The sequence below is a fragment of the Sylvia atricapilla genome, chromosome 8 (assembly GCF_009819655.1).
Source record: "Sylvia atricapilla isolate bSylAtr1 chromosome 8, bSylAtr1.pri, whole genome shotgun sequence".
NCBI classification, from domain to species: domain Eukaryota; kingdom Metazoa; phylum Chordata; class Aves; order Passeriformes; family Sylviidae; genus Sylvia; species Sylvia atricapilla.
This window is the reverse complement of record NC_089147.1, coordinates 27,250,772-27,267,634: the sequence shown is the minus strand read 5'-3', so window position 1 is coordinate 27,267,634 and position 16,863 is coordinate 27,250,772. Positions and strand designations below refer to the sequence as shown.

The 16,863-nt window shown below is 38.8% G+C and overlaps 2 protein-coding genes across 7 annotated transcripts in view; one reads left to right on the top strand and one right to left on the bottom strand.

The window, feature by feature from the left end:
* MMRN2 (multimerin 2) overlaps positions 1-16,863 on the bottom strand; it is a 207,640-nt gene that overhangs the window by 15,979 nt on the left and 174,798 nt on the right. The gene's annotated exons all lie outside the window — the stretch shown is intronic.
* LDB3 (LIM domain binding 3) overlaps positions 1-16,863 on the top strand; it is a 104,254-nt gene that overhangs the window by 22,693 nt on the left and 64,698 nt on the right. For all 6 annotated transcript variants that reach the window (XM_066324202.1, XM_066324203.1, XM_066324205.1 and 3 more), the window contains exon 2: positions 9,272-9,423. In XM_066324202.1, the coding sequence (XP_066180299.1) occupies positions 9,272-9,423 (152 nt within the window). The remainder of the gene's footprint in view (positions 1-9,271; positions 9,424-16,863) is intronic.

Genomic DNA, 16,863 nt, shown 5'->3' with positions numbered 1-16,863 from the left:
GCCTTTAACTACAGGCAGTGCAGACAGTGTGTTACAACAATTCATTTCTATTATTTTGTTTTGTCTCAAAACAGGAAGGCTTTCTACAGTCATACAATTTTTTTTATTGGAGAGTTATGGAAAATACTATTTGCAAAAACCCACAGAAAATCACATTTTGAGAACTTGTGCTTAATACTGCTCTGTGCACTGAAGCCACTGAAAAACATGTGGGAAGATACTGCTATTATGCAAGGCAGGGTTATAAAGCTAATAGATGTAAAATTCACTTAGAAAGATGCTTTTACCTTCCAGAACCATCTATGTCACTGGTTTGTTCTTTATCAAATAAAATAGCGTGTGTTGTTACACTACGCAAGCTTTTCGTGGGAAATCTTTGAAGAATGCTCTACCCAATGCTTTAATGGGTTAAAATGCCCAAAACCAGCATTGGCATCATCATACTATTAGTAAAGGTCAGTCCTTGTCCTCAGCAATAGCCACATTCCTCCTTAGAGATTGTGGAATTTCATTTTTGAAAATTAAGAAAAACAAGATTCTTCCTTTTTAGAAGTTGAGGTTGTGTTACTTAAACATAACAAGCTTCAGCATAATGAGATTCCCCTTACAGATTTGAGATTATATCAATAGGTTCAGATTATTTCCTGTTAAACAAATATGGTTCCTGTGGCTTCTCAAGGGAAATTGTCTCTCTGTGTTCAACTGAACACCGTTAGGAAAACAAAGTTTAAGTCATTACATTTTAAGAGGTACAAGAAACAATCTCTACAATTTCCTAGATTCCAGAAACATCCAAAAGCTGATGTACCTGTTAGATGTGTTAAAATTTCATTTTACTTGCTATGTCTTTAAATTTCCAGGCATCCTGCTGGGATGTCATGTTACACCCTAAACGTGATACAGCCTATTACATAAGAAATTGGCATTGGTCTTTCTCAGGAGAACTTTGCTTATCTTCTGTTTTATTCACTTTGATCTTAGAAAGTATTCTTCACTCTCTGAAGATTTGAAGCTTTGCTTTTGTTTATTCTCTCACAGAGTTCCGATGAATGCTCCAGGTACAAAACAGTTATTCCTGTGAATAAAGAGTTTGGGGAGGCATTGATGCTGTATGTTGGCAGCTTAATGCTGCTGAACAGATTCACATTGGGCATTATGGCCTCCTAAAACCTTAGATGTGGAAGTAAGGGCATGATACCAAGTGCAGTTCCTACAAGTTTAGTTCTGATTCAGCAGCTCTGCCACTGTGGACGTGTGTTACATTTCATCTTCCTTCATACAGCTGCCAGCTAGCGTATGCTATGCTGTTCTACCCTCTGTAGGCAAAGCAGAGAGCTCAGACTAAATACTTCTGATCTGGAGACAGGACTGCTGTTTGCTGTGTCGAACTGGCAGCTCGTATTTTAGTGAGCAGAGGAAGAATGACTCCGCTGGTGTTCGGGTAGCCAGAAACAAAGAGAACTCAAATAAATGCATTTAAAGAACAATTAAATGTAAGTCTGAATCCATTTAATAAGTACCCTAAATTACAAACGTGCAGGAGCAGAGGAGTCATTACACATCAGTCATATCTGTGCCAGAACCTCAGGACTTGCTCAAAGTCAAAGCTATTTTAAGTTGCTTAATATCAGAAGTGGCTGAAGGCACTAACTGCCAAACTAAACCTCTCAGTATTGTCTCAAATGCCCTTTTAGTCAGGCCTTATTGTTGCTGGACCAATCAAAAGCCTTTTAAAGTTATAAAGCATAATGATCTTAGTTACTTACAATGAGATGCATTAAGCAGAATGAAATCGAAAAAAAGAAAATCTTACCATGGTGGCCAATAGCAAGACATAAACCCCTCAGTTTATTGCTAATGGTTGTAGGGGGAGACAAGACAAATTGTGTTTCTGTGAGCAGGTTAAAAAGCTGCACAGAATATAGAATTCAAGAAGCTGAAAATCTAGGAGGCAATATTGATGACTGGATCTATCTGCTTGAAACACAAAGAAACATCCCACCTTATACAACTGCCTTAAAATGAATTCAAATTTGAAAAGGAGAAGCAGGGAAGAGGATGGGGAGCCTTTGAAGAAACTTGGCTCTTCTGATCCTGCAGGCACTTGGAAACTGTGTGTATATTTGCTGCAGGGGGTTGTCCTGTGGAAGCTGACAGATCAGCTCACACGTGGGGGCTGCCAGAATACTCAGGATCAGTACCTCAGTTTTATTCTTGGTTTTGATTTGCATTGCAGTTATTAAACTCCTTGATACTAAATAAGAACTCACTCACTTTATTCTCAAAACATGTTGTAACAAAACAATCAACATTTGTCATTATGTGACTCACATCTTTGCTTCCATTTAATTCCTGTGAGATACACAGCACACACTACCTTGGCACAGTGTGTGATACTAACTGAGAGCAGGCTGAATAGATCTAGCAGCTATATTTGGGTTAAGATTTGGACAAGAGATACTACTATTAGTCATACCATACATGATGTAAAGAGCTGTGTAACCTTCCAGTTACACCAACACGTCTTATTAAAAAGCCACATCCTCTCTTTTACTATGATCTGTATAGCTGCTGTAACATAGAGAAGTCATGCCTCTTACAAGCTCATCTGCAAAGTCCACAATATTGCCTCTTTTTTATTATTTTTTAACGAAGGATTGAATTTTTTTTCCATCAGATGTGGAGATGGGGCAGGGAATGAAATCATCTTCCAGATAGGAACAGGTGTATTCACACTGCCTCTCAAAACATCCCCCAAAGCCTTGCCTAGGGCAATTCCATAAACACTGCCTATATGCTTCCTTTCATTTCACAGCTGAAAGTTTTCTACATTTGGCTTATTTTCATCACCTGAGTCTAGTTAGCTTGCCAGGAAGGGCTATCATCTGTCTGTCTTTCTCCTTGAAGAGACTATATATTGTGCATGAAAAGCAGCCTTGTGAGTTATCTTAAGTGTAAGGGAAAATTTTGGTGTTAATTAAGGTGGCATCATTCCAGGCTGGCTTGGCACTGCTGAGGCTGAGGTAAATTGGCTGGTTTGAGTGCCCCTAGCCCTTCTGCTGTTGCAATACAGATTTCAGCACAGGGTGTCCTGAGTTGTAAGTTCATCCCGCAAAATCTCTGCGCTGCTGTGGCATTGTGATTCCTGGTACCCGAGAGAGGTAGATTAGAGCTATTTTGGGTGTTCTCACATGTATTGTAATCTCCCTTCCTAGCTACAGGCGAAGCAGAGCCTGAGAGGCCACTTCAGAGTGTCTTTGCAGCTTGCCAGTGCGGCTCTGTTTAGTATAAATGGAATCTCTTCGAGGTGTCAGTGGCGTATTTTGCACATGCCATGAGTATTCATTTAAGGTAGTTTTTGTTGTCTTACTAAAAACAAAAAGTAAAAGTCAAACCAGAGCAACAAAAGAAACACCACTGAAAGGAGGAAACAAACCTCCAACATTGAAGACCAGTAGCAAATTGAAAACGATGAGACATTGTTCAGGCAAATGGTGGTTGCAAAATGGGAGTTTTCCTTACGTTTGGTTAATGATATGTGCAAGGATGTTACTTTCAGGTTTCCTACAGTCTTGTCTTTACTTTAAACTGGTCTTGCTCAGCTCTCCTATCTGACACAGAAAGGTATAAAAGCCTTAGGATGCTTGCTTTATCGTACAGGTTATCTAGTTTGTTTCTTTCCTTGTTTGTGTTTTGTGACTTTGGCAGTGTGTCAAATGTAATGGTGAATTTCTGCCTGATGACTTATCCCAGTGGATCTTACTCTTTTTTTTTCCTTTTTTTTTTTTTTCCTTTTTTTTTTTTTTTTTGTCCAAAAAACATTATTTTCCCTTCAGAGCTCTTACACATTTATTGTGGGGACAGGGATACCAAGTGACTCATTTAGGAAAAAAATAATATAAATTTCCTCAATTAACTCTCTTATTATGGGAGAGGAAGTGATATCTCTGGTCCAGAGGTAACTTCTTGGATTCATGTGGGCATTCAGCAACTGTTCTGTGGTAGGGTCTCAAAGCACCTCTCCTTTCACTAGGTCATCCTCCTGTGTATAAAGCGAGCAAGTTTTGCAGGCACTTACAGCCTCAGAGCTTAGAATGACTCTGAAAGTTTGCTGGAAGCTTCTGTGCAAAAAAAATTATACTTGTTTAAATATACGGGAGGGAGATTTAATGCTGTTTTCTGTATAGAGGAAACATACTGTGTTTTCTGGTGTTCCTTACTCTCTGTCCAGTCCTTGTAAGAAACATTTTGTGAGAACGCATTATAGTTTCTGAGTTCCTGATTATGGAAAAGAACATTTCCTTCTAATTATTTCTTCTGTTCCAGGGATCTTCAAGAGGAGAGGCTGTTCATTCCCTGTGCTTTTGCACATTTCTAGTGCTAGTGAATATCTGATTTTCTGAAGCGTTATTCTTAAATGAGAAGCAGAAAATACAAATTGTTGATTTTGGGGTTGAGGTTAGGATGGAGTCAGGCACAGTTCAAGTACTGGAAAAAGAGGCCCTGGCTAATGCTGCAGGCTGTATTAACAGTTTCTCGTTTGTGTAGGACTTCCTGTATATTTTTGTCTGCCTCGTAAATTAGGAGTTCCTTGGGGGTAGGAAAACTGTGTCCATCCATCTGTTTATACAAGCATTCTCATTAGTATTTGAACACTCATCCACTCAAATGCTGCCTGATCCCTATCTCTTCCCTTTAGAGTGGAGCTGAGGGGCTTGGCTGGCAACATGTGCCGTTCTCAAGGTGGTGCAGCAGCTGCTCTTTGTACGCTGCCTCCCAGAGCTCCTGCTAAGTAGTATTTACTGTGAACGCAGTGCAGAGGAGTTTTTTTAGGGCACAGCTGTCACTGTGGTGCTATATATTCACCCAGTGTACAGATCCGCTCACAACAGAGCGTAGTAAGAATTCTCTGTAGTGTGTTGAAAGTAACATGTGATACTTCCAGCCTGCCAACAGCTTTAAGCTGGGGATGTTGGAAGTCAGATGTCTGTCTTGTAGGAAATTCGTGAGGGCTGAAAATATAGAGGACTATTTCATGTCTCTGAAGCAGTGCATATTCCTCTGCTTTTCTGGGAGAGGTGAGATGCTTGGCTTTTCAAGATAAAATCTATGCTTGGGCTTGAGGCACTAAAGAACTGCTATTAAAATCAGATCTGTTGGTGGTACCCTGGACTGGATGTTGTAAATCAATTAACAGAAATAGCTGTGCCCTGAAACTCTGATGAACGTCTCCCTGTAGCATTAAATATAGGCATTTGCAGCACGTAGCAGCTGAAAGCTGTGTTGTAGTCCAGAGCAAGACTATTACAAAGGTTTTCTGAAATCATTCTGTCTAGAACTTGCCCAGAGATTTGTTTTAGGAAAGAAAAGATCGATGGTCAAATTGAAAAATATGCATTTATCCTTGACAGTAGTATATTTCTCTAAATTTATTACTTCTCTTAAAAGAAGAGAAGCTGAAATAAGAGCAAAGTAGAATTTGCTGTGTAGACAGATCTGGATTTCCAGTCTATTTCTAAGGTTTAATTGACATTTGTCCTTCAAAAATATTTTCAAAAACTATTTTTAAATAGAAAATATTTACCGAAGGTTTTACAAAACCACTGTGAGCTCTCCTCTGTTTGTGGTTATATTTAGTAAATGTTTTAGTAGACTGGAGATGAATTTTCAAAGGAAAATACCAATAGATAAAAGATAAACTCTTTGCATTCCATTCCTTTCAGCTGGATCTTTAGAAATGGGAACAAGATAGTATTGAATGTGCCTCGACACTTCAAATCTGTCTGCCCTGTATCTCCGTCTGTACAGTGGTATTTTGTTCACAACAATTACTGACTGTTCTCAATGTCTGCTGGAACTGTTCTCAATGCTGTGGCTTCACTTGGAACTCTCCCAGAGATGTCTCAGGGCTTCCAACTAAAATACATGTAAATTTGTACTTTGATTTTCATGTTTCATACAGATTATGCATCCAGTCTTTAATAATGCCTTCTATATAACATTCTACAGGACCAAATAATCTAGTGTGCTTTTAACCAGTGGGAAGACCATGAGAAGAAGTAATCCTTTCCTGTTACTTACTACTTGTCTGAATTGCAGATACAATAAATTTGATCCATCTTTTGTACTTGTGAGTCTTGCTGTCTGTGAAGTAAGGATAAGCTGATTTTTAGAGGTAAAGTGGCATCAGTGGAGTGCTGTCCTCTGAAATGGGTATTGAAAAAATAGAATTGTATGAAAGAATCCCACCCAGAATTTGCTACCCTTATTCTTGGTTGAAGAAGCTGAATCTCTTTCATTTCTTTTTTAAATCATGATTGACTGAGTCATGATGGAGGCTGTTTCCTTGTCTTTCACAGTATGGTTCTCCTGGAGCTCTTTGCCTCAAAAGCAGTGTTGCAGAGTTAGAAAGTAATGTAAATCACAAATTCAGAGTTACTGAGCACTTTTGTTTGAGAGATTCTTGTGAGAAATGTTTTTTTTTTTTTTCATTTAAGGCATGTTTTATGAAAGTATTAGGCAGAAAATATTCCATTAGAAGAAGTGAAATTAGGTCACTCATTACAACAATCCCATCCCTCTAGATTGACTCTAATTCTAGGACAGTTGTAGTGGCTGTGTCTTTATTTTAAGGTATAGCATTTTCATGTGGGGCTGCTAAAAGCAGAAGTCAGAGAAAGTGAGAGGGAAGCATGTGTGTTAGAGCTGTGTTAAACTAGCCCCAGATCTAGGGTGTGTTATCCTGTCTGAGGAAGTTCTGCTTCTCTGGGCTAATTTTATTTGAGGCATCTCTGGGAAGTGGAAGGAGAGATAGATGTGTTGAGTAAGAATACTCAAATAGGGCAGACAAATTTGACTTTCTGTAACTGGGTTGATGTTCAAAAACCAGTCTTTGGTTTTGACAAGAAAAAGGTCTATGTGGAGGGGAGTGTCCCAGAATTTGGAACCAGCATGGCCCAGTTAATATTCTATGGCAAGAACTTGTATGTTTTATGAGGAGGTTTAAAGTGGTGTCTTAGAAAAGTGATGTGTGAAGCTTATTTATTTAAGAAAGGATAATTTGAAATAGACTGAAATGTCCTACTTGATGAATTCAAGTCTTACTGACTCATTTGTCTGAGTTTGGCTTTGGTTTACTTTTTGCCCTTTCTTTACCTTTTATTTTATTGCAGGTTTTGTTTCTCAACATATTTGTGGGATTGAGCAGGGAAGGATCTTTGAGTAACTATACAGGCACATGTGGTGTACAAACAATCCAAATGCTTTATGGGATTCTGGATTCTGTGTACTGGGCCCAATGAAAGTCAATAAAATGCGTAGAAGCTAAAGTTTGCATAACAGCTTAGGAAAACTATGCTTGTAACACAAATCTTTAGTTGTGCTGTGGTGTTTTGGTTTTGACGGGGTTTTGGTTTAGGTGGTTGTTGTTTTTGTTTGTTTACTTTTTTTGTTTGTTTTGGTTTTGAGGGTTTTGGTGGATTTTTTTGGTGGCTTTTTTTCCTTGTGAGGGTACTTTAGACTGCAGAATAAACTCTGGTCTTTGCAACTACCACAAAAGATTTCCCCCATCCCTCGATTCCTTAACGCCAGGAAAATACATTGGGGAACAGTACTGCCATTATCAACTCTATTGCGTGAGAACACCGTATCTGTGGCCATCCTTCACTCAGAAAACACAGAACTCGTCGCTTCTATCTCAAATGAAAAGATATTTAAACTTGTCTCTTCCAGTCAAATCAGTTCTGGGAATTATTTACAGTGCCTAATTCCAAAGTAATCTTTACTTTTACGTAGTCTGAGTGCCCAGGGTGCTGTGTGTTCTAGCACTCTGATCCTAGAGCTAGTGTTCTAGTAAACTGACCTCTCCCATTGTCAGACTGCACTGTCAATTGCACCTCCAGCCGTCGATACTGAGCACCTTTAACAGTGTGTTAAGAAAGGTTTTTTTCCTTTTTTTGCTTATTTGTCTTTGCCAGTAAAGCACATAAACAAGCAGTCTAGGGAATTGCTTTGGAAGGGGTTTTTTTTTGAGAGTGTGTATATTTATAAGTGTTTTGAAGTGGTATTAAGGAAGGCAAGTTAAGGAATTTCACTTAACACTTAGGAGTGTTTGAATTTGTGTTGGGTTTTGGTTTCCCTGGAAATTTAACATCATGGTTTCAGCCTGGCTGAATTCACGGGGGACTTCTGGCTTGTAATCAAACACATCTTTCTTTTGTATTCACTGTACTGAAGGAACAGAATTTTTGAATGCAGCCTTTGTTGTAGTATTTTAGATTATCCTTGGGTTTTTTAGCGAGGAATGTAAGGAAGTGAGTCTCTAAGAGTAAAGAACTGGAGCTTATATCTGTGCTCTTTGTGTACTGGGTGCTGAAAGTGGGTGCTGAACACTCTGGTGTGTTCATTAAAATTGCCTGGCTGATGATATGTGAAGGCTTTTCTGGTTTAGTACTGTACTGGTGTCATCCATATGGAAGCTGAGAGGACTGTGAAAAACTGACATCAGGATGCTGTCCATTTGACAGAAGATGCAGTTCACAAGCTAACTGGAGCTAACAAAATGTGTAGCCACAGTGAACAAATAGAACTTCTGAACTGTTGTGTAGGTTGTTGAGTTTGTGGTTGCAGCACTGTGGCTTCTTATTTCTGAAGTGCTGGTCTTTGGAGTGTGAGGTCGAAAAGGTTGGTGAGATGGATATGTAGCAATCTGTGTTGGTAACTGATCTGTGTATGGGTAAGGTTAAGCAGAATAATTTCCTCTAAAACTTGCTGTGAAAGAAACAAAGTGTGCCCAAGGCCACTCACATGCATTCATTTTCTGTCCTCTCAATAAAATGAATTAATTTGGGGAAAACGGCTTTTAGGAGGAAAAATACAATTAAATCATGCAGTGGATAGTGGATCCTTAGTTTTTGGCTTCTGAGTAATGTGTCTATATACTGCTGCTGTATAGAGATAATTATCCCCTTGAGATAGTGATAATAGGTGGTAAGGGACCCACTGCATTGGGCTTGACCTCTCAAAATGGAAGTAACAACAAGTAGATGGAGTCCTGGACCTTTGCAGAAGCGTGAGTTAACTTTGATTTGCTTAATTTCCATCCATTTTGGTTTTTCACCCATACAATAATGAATACAATTATTGTTGTGTCTGTTAGTGTCTTTTTAGCTGTATCTATTCTGTACTATAATTCTGGGTGAATTCTTCAACTGTTTTGGATACAGAATGACTTCTCAGGATAAGACTCTTTCTTTTGTCTTTTCCCACACAGATCACCCCTGGCAGCAAGGCAGCACAGTCACAGATGAACCAGGGGGACCTTGTCGTGGCTATTGATGGAGTCAACACTGACAGCATGACCCACCTGGAGGCCCAGAACAAGATCAAATCAGCCAGCCACAACCTGAGCCTCACTCTGCAGAAGTATGTTGGTAGAACTTAAACTCTTTGCATTCCTAAGGACAGCCTATAAAACTTGTGACTGAAGGTTGCAAGAGTTTTATCCCTCTTGAAAGAGTCTGTTCAATTTATATGAAGTGCTCATGGCACAGATATGAGATGAAAAGCCAAAATTGACACCTATTCTTGTAGAAGTCAGCATGGATTCCTACAGAAATCGAATGGTATACAATGATTGAGTGTATCTGTGGGAGATTTAGCCTGTTGGATACAGGTGTAAGCTCATATCCATTCATGCTTCTGCTAAATGAATCCAACAGTGATGTTTCTTTTGGTTTTTCTCATGTGAGCAACACAGTTTAGTTTGGCTAATTTATGAACAATTGTTCTTGAGACAACAAACAGAATAAGTGTTAGAAGTGCATGGGAGAAACCTCATGAGAATTTGTGTTAATTGTCTGGCACCTGTGAGTTTGAAAGTCTGCTCTGCATCTGACTGAATAAGAAAGCTGTAGCCCAGGAGCAGGAAAGGGAGGCAGAACATGGGGAGGGCAGGTTTTATCAGAGGTGTGATAAAAGTTGTCTTGCCATTAAGAAAGCAGTTAATAGGTCTTGTAACTTCTGCTGATTAATGTTGCTTCCAAGGAAACTTGTTCTCAAGTTAGATAACCTTGCACAGAGGATTTCTGTAATAAATGCATTAATATTTAAAGCTCCATAATTATAGAAAGAGAAGTAGCTGCTAATTTTATTGCGTTGTGAAGAAGATAATTTTTGTGCAGGGTAGGCAAAGACAAGTACAGAAAGCAGACTGTAAAGTGGAAGTACAATTTCTGAGAATATACCAAAGAATCTCATACATGAATATGCAGTTGAGATAATCAGGAACAGAATAAAAGCTTAAGAATAAGAAGTTTAGATGAAGTTTCCAAGACAGGACAAGGTACTAAAAAGCAGAATATGTGACTGATTATCCCCCATGGCTTTAAGTTGGTCTTTGAGTGTTACAGATAGAGTAGAAAACCACTACTTTCATGCATGTAGTTGAATTTTCATCCTATCATGCACTCCAGCTTCTTTTTTCTTCACTCTGACTGATAGTATTATTACAAATACATAATATGAGTTTTTTTACAAAGATTTATATTGCTCTGAATATTTTTTATTTGAAAGTTAAGGAAAAGTCCTTTCTGATTGCTTTAGAGTGTTTGTCTGCTTTTCTGTTGAACCTTTGTGGTTTTGCATTGAGAGAAAACATTTCTTATTGTGCTTTGGGTTGTTGCACATTTGATATAAATTTTTCTGGATATTGAACCTGAAAAGCTCTCCAGTGTCTGCCTCTATGGCCTGGCATAAATGGTTTAAAACTACAAACCAACAGCTCTTACTCACAAAAGAAGGATTTCCAAATTCGTGACTAACAATTTGGATTATCCTAATACGTATCACAGAGACAAGTCACAAAACAATATTTTGATCAAGTATTGCCAGGGATATTTCATTTGAATAATCATTGTACTTTTTTATTTGCTGACCTCTAAATTACAACACTAACAATTCTAGTGGCCATATCATTAAAAAAACAAAACTAGTGGAAGTACCTTTATTAATTGCTTTCATCTCTGTTTATTGTTTCTTGTACCTTTTAGGGCGTGCCCTGTCTCTTGGTTCCAAAACAATACTATGTAATTCAGACCCTCAAGTTATATGGATAAAAAACAACCAAAGAAAGCAATAGTGGAGTGTTCCACAGACAGAAATATGCATGCATAGATAATAGATGTAGATGAACTACAATCCGTTTTAAAAAGAAGGAAAATGACATAAAGGAAAATGAAATACTAGTAAACAGAAATAGATCATAAACCAGCTTTTTATTTTTTTAGCAAATGAAAACTTTCTCAGATCATGTTTTTGCTCTGAGCTTACACTGAATGGACTCTCCTTTCCAGCTGCTTTATGATATGAGCTATTAATTTGCCTTGGTGACCTGTTCAGCTCATAGCAAAAACCCAATGAAAAAGGCTGAAAAGTTGGGGTTTTATAATTTTATTTTTTTTTTAGATTGCATGGGGCTATTTAGAAGAATTGCCTCAAAGGCATTAAGCTCTGAGCTTTGCACAATTTAGAATTTATAGAAGCTAAACCCTAGCAGCAAGTGATATTGGCCAATTGATGTACACATAGAACTCTATTAAAGATCCAATGTCTTGAACGAAAGGCATCTCCACTATATTCAGGAAGTTATATTCATCTTGCCTTAAAAAATAATTTTTTTTCCATAGACACAAATGGGTTAACTTACCCAGGGATAAAGAGATTGTCAGTTTAGTCACCTGCCCAAAATTTACAATGCAATATCCTTTTTTCAGCAAAAAATATTTTACGAATATTGGGTTGGTGGAAAGAATAACAGTTAACATGAAAAGAAGGTAGCAGTGACTAGGGATAGTAACTTTCAACCAAATAAGGACAAGACAGAAGAGAGGCAAAATCTCCTGGGACGTGGTGACCAGGAAAATGACTGTGCTAAGAGATCACTTTGACTTTTTTTAGACGTGGCTTGCAGCAATGAAACTGGAGCGGAGTGTTCTACTACTGTGGAAAAACAGCCCTAGTTGCCATAAAGAGCACAGAGATGGAAGCACTCACTTATCCTGTTTGTATAAAAGTGTGGAAACATTGGAAATCCTTTCCAATGGAAAAGGCACATGTGGAGATTGACCGTTGTGGTAGGAAAACTTAAGCTCTAAATTGTGATGATGTTGGACATGTATGTGGAGTACTCACATGGCTCTACAGAATATGTTTCAAGGTCATGGAATGCCTTACCAGGCAATCTGTGGCTTGGTTTCGCTGTTGCAGCACTGGAAGTAGAATTGGTCTTGCTTGTTTAATCTATAAGACCATGGAAGAAGCAGTGGAATGTGAAATCTCGACGTAAATGCTCTGAGATAGAAAGCTTTTTATTCTTCTCATGGTTCTTGGCTCTCAAGAGCGATGGCCTTTCCCTTTATTGATCGTGGCCATGAAGGTTTCATGAGCATTGTTTATAACCTGACAGTTAAGATGGTGTTTGCTGCTACTCACTTTTATTATAACACTTTGTTCCCTGCAGGCTTTTTTCAGGGTGGGGAACTGGTTATTGTTTTAATTTGGCTGTCAGGAAAAGCTGTACATAGTGTCAGCGCTTGTGCTGGACATCCAACTGCAAGGTATCAATCATAGAAAAAAGGGAAGTGTTAAGAGCCCGCATTCATACTTTCCTACCTAAACAATGGGATTCTGTGATTTCCTTGGATTAGTTTTATTTGAAGTAGCACCTGCACTGTTCACTAACGTAGATCTTGTATGAAAGTTCAGTGCTGGCCTGAGTGCACTGTCACATTTCAGCCAGCCACGGGTTCAGGAATTTGTGGATGTCAACTGTTTTCTCACAACTTCCTTCCCTGAACTCCCTCTTCAATTTGTTCTTATTACCTCACCCATGCAGTGTTTTCACGTAAACCCTCAAAAGTCTCACCAGCTATGCCAGAGGTTTGATCAGGCAGCCAGAACTTGTTAGTGGCTTGAGCTGCATTGTCTGGCTGCCTGTTTCTCTAGAACCTGCAGTGTGCCTCCCTTTGCTGCTTCTGGGAAGGTAAAACATGCAGATGGGCAAGTGCCAGGAAGCTGAAGTATTTGGACTGTGCCTGGAAAAAGGGACTTGTGATCCAGTGATGTGCAATGTCTGGGACTCTCCAGATTATCACTGCTTCCTTAAGTTTAGAGAGAAAAGTACATCTAGGAAGTGAATTATTTTTTGCTAAAGAAGAGAGCAGGAGTGAGAGAAGAATCAAAGAAGTGTCTTTGGCACTGTGCACTATTACTCAGCAGAACTCTCATGAGGCACTCAGGCAAACCAGGCTGATATTCCAAAGTGTTACCTCTGCAGATGCAGGCTATTCCTTAGAAACCTGCATTTCTCTAGATGTGCTATGGGGGGATTGGTGCTTGTTCTGCTGGACTCTGCCATGGAAGACTATGATCATACTCTAGAATGGCCTGGGTTAGGGTGGAAAACGACATTGCTTTGCTTTTAGTCTTTTTGTGACCCCCTGGAGTTCAGTTCTCAGTCATTTTTCAGTATCAGTTTCTAATCAGTTATTTGAGCTACACAGCTGCCCTCAGGCATTTTAATTCTAGGCCAGTCAAAGTTCATCTTTATGTGTCTGTCTGTCCTGCAGATATTAGGCCATAAACATTGGGTCGTGCAGTATTCAGTTTACAGTGAAAAACAAAATGCATGCAAAGTCTATTTTTATTTCATACAAATGGGTTTCTTTTTAAATGCACAGTAAATGCAAAAAGACAGCAGCATTATTTGTCAACATGTTTCACTGGAGCATCCACAACATTCATTTGATCATAACTCAAGTAATCTGATCAGCCTCCTTGGAAAGGATTCACCAAGTGTACTGGCTTAGTTTTGGAAAGTGCTGTAACATGAGTGAGCCTCATTCTGCTGGCACAAACATTCCTGTGTCACTCCAAGGCTCTGCTTTGGCGTCACTCTGCTGCTGGAGAGGAGCAGTGGAGGTGGAGACTTCTGTGCCTGGTGAACATTGACAAAACTTTCCCCCCTCCCAGGGCATGGTACACTACCCTTTACTTCCAAACAGTCACAATTGACTATCTTGCTGGAAAATCATGAGCTAAATAATCCTTTTCTCTACTGAAAGGGAAAGTGTCAGAGGCAAGGCTATGAGAGACTTATGGTAAATATTTAATAGCTTTCCTTTTTTGTGTAGCACCAAAAGATGGCTTATCCTGCAGTATTTATTTCAGGCCTGCTATAAATAAAGCATGTGGTGACAGCAAACTGCAAGCAAGGAGAGCCCAGTGGTTATTGTAACTGTTTTCTTTTGTCTGATGCTGGATGTAGTAACCAATTCTGTGCATGTTTTAGGTCTGCTGATGCGCACATTTAAATCAGAACCAGAATAGGGCTGTATTTATGCTCAGAAGAATTAGAAGATAGTATCTGTCCCAGTTCAGGGTAAACTGGAATTTTATATACGTTATTGATGAAAGCACAGTTTGAACTAGTTGGACTATTGAAAATATTAAGCAGAATAGTAGAAAAAAGAATACTCATGGTGGACATGACATGCCATACCAGTTAGCTTATTTTGCTTAGACATGTGACTCTTGAACTTCTAGAAGTCTTCTGCCACCAATAGCCAAGGTTTCTTTCCTTCTTTCTGGTGGTTCTGTATGCTTAAAGCATTAAAAAAGACACATTCCACTACCTGGTTAAGGAAGCTGCACTGTATTACTGAGACACTTGGTCCTCCTTCAGTCTGTGTGCAATAGAGGTGATTCCCACTGCGTGCCCAGTTGTCTCTGTGCAGGTATGAGAGGACAGTAGGGTTTGTTTTCAGATGTCAGGCTATCATTTGGACAGGACTGCAAGCTACTCTCTCTGAGTAGTAACATTTAGTGCTGGTGCAATTAATGAGCAGCTATTTCCATGGAAAATGAAATAAAGTATCAATGTCAGTCACTGCAATAAATACAAATATATTCCTTACATGAGCAGTTTAATTGAGTGGATTGCTATTTACACTCGCTGCATAAAGTGTCCTTGTTAGTTTTAGAAAAGAGCCTGGAAACTGTGGATGTATGCCAAGGCTTCAAAGGGCAGTGAAGTTTTCATTGCAACAAGATTCTACTTAGGGATTAGAACTGTTCTCAGAGTGCACATCACTTTTCTTTTCCCCCAATACCAGCTTAGAGGTGAGTTTAAAACTCATCGTTTTATGTGAGAAATATTTTCTGGATTCCCTAAAGATAATCTCCATGTGAATTCTTTCAAGTATTATATTTCACTCACCATGGAAAGGTCAGGATGGATACCCATGGGTCCATCTCACTGAACTCAGTGGGCTGACACAGCTTGGTAAATATACCTGGCAGTTGTATTCTTTCAGACAAACAGTTACTGTCTGCTTTCTGCAAAGAGAACGTAATTTTGGTTCACTTCAGATATTTTTCAACTAAAGAACTTACTTAAATATTTGATTACTAAATTCTTCAAAACTGTTATTTATTGTGTTTACTGGGGAGAGCTGCATCACATCATAAGACCAGGGTATGATAGGCTACATCCAAGAACTGAATCTGTATTCAGTGCATCCTCTGCTCTTTATTTATTGTTACTAATTCTTTGCTTTATGTACTAGATAATTTCATAAACCATTTTTCTGAAAATCTTAAATGAACAAATCTCTTTATTATTTATATGTTTACCTTAAGTAGATGTTTTTAGCATCTCTCAGTAATTATAGATAATCAATCTAATAATTAAGTCATTAATAATAAATAATTATTCCAAACTTTAGGTTCCAAGTGAGCTGTTATATCTGAAGTTTTTATGCCATTAAGCCTTGATAATGTGATAAATCTGATTACATTTCAGCCTCTTGTTTTTGATTCTGAACCGACATTGTCTGTAGCTAAGTGATGCAAATTCTGCAATTAAGCAATTTATTATTGGTGCGAGTAGTGTCTTCCTATTTATAATCAATACTGATTCAGGTATTTCTGAATATTTCAAGAGTATTGTGGATTTGTCTGCACTGGGCTGCACATAAATTTGATGTAAATTAATGCATTTCTTCAACAATGTTAATGGCAATACACATCTACATGCAAATTCAGCCCATGACAGCATAAACAAGTTTTTTAATGGAATTAAATTTCCTTGATAGGAACCCACATTTTTTAATGGCTTACCCAAGTTTTCAATTAGTGATATGTAGAGGAAATTTTTGGAAATGGCTTAAAAACAGTGCAAAGACAGGAAGAAGGAGACAGAGAAATAACTTGCCTGAGTAAAGGTGTCCATGCTCCTTGGAGGTAAAGTGTGGCTGTTGCTGTGTGTATTGGGTGAGTGCCAGGCATGTGCTCAGCATTCATACTTGGTGCTCTGTGGATAACTGTCACCCCCAGGGCAGAGCTGCAGGGATACTGGATATCCTCCCTGTTTGCCCACAGAAGCTGCTGGGGTGGAGGAATTTTAGGGTCAGTACCAATTCAATTAAGAGCAGATGGAGGCAGTGACAGCCAGTGACTCCAGCGAGGAGGGAACAAGCTGAAGGGCAGAATGTGGGGCAGTTCAGGAAAGGAAGGAATTTCCACAGCAGGGGAGGAATTAGAAGGATGCAGCAGGGACTGTGCAGATGCCAGAGAAGTAAAAAGGGTCAAAGAGAGATCAGGAGAACCTTGAAAAAATCTCGTCTTTTCACATACTGGCTTCAGTTGGCTTTTTTTCCTCCCTTTCACAAAAATCTCCAAGGCTTCTTCTTTTTCACTTTCCCTTTCTATACCTTGTTAGTGGTTGCCTCTGACTCTGATTCCTTCTGAGGGAAAATAGGTATTACATATTTCTAAACAGCAATTTATTTTTTTTTTAATAGCTGC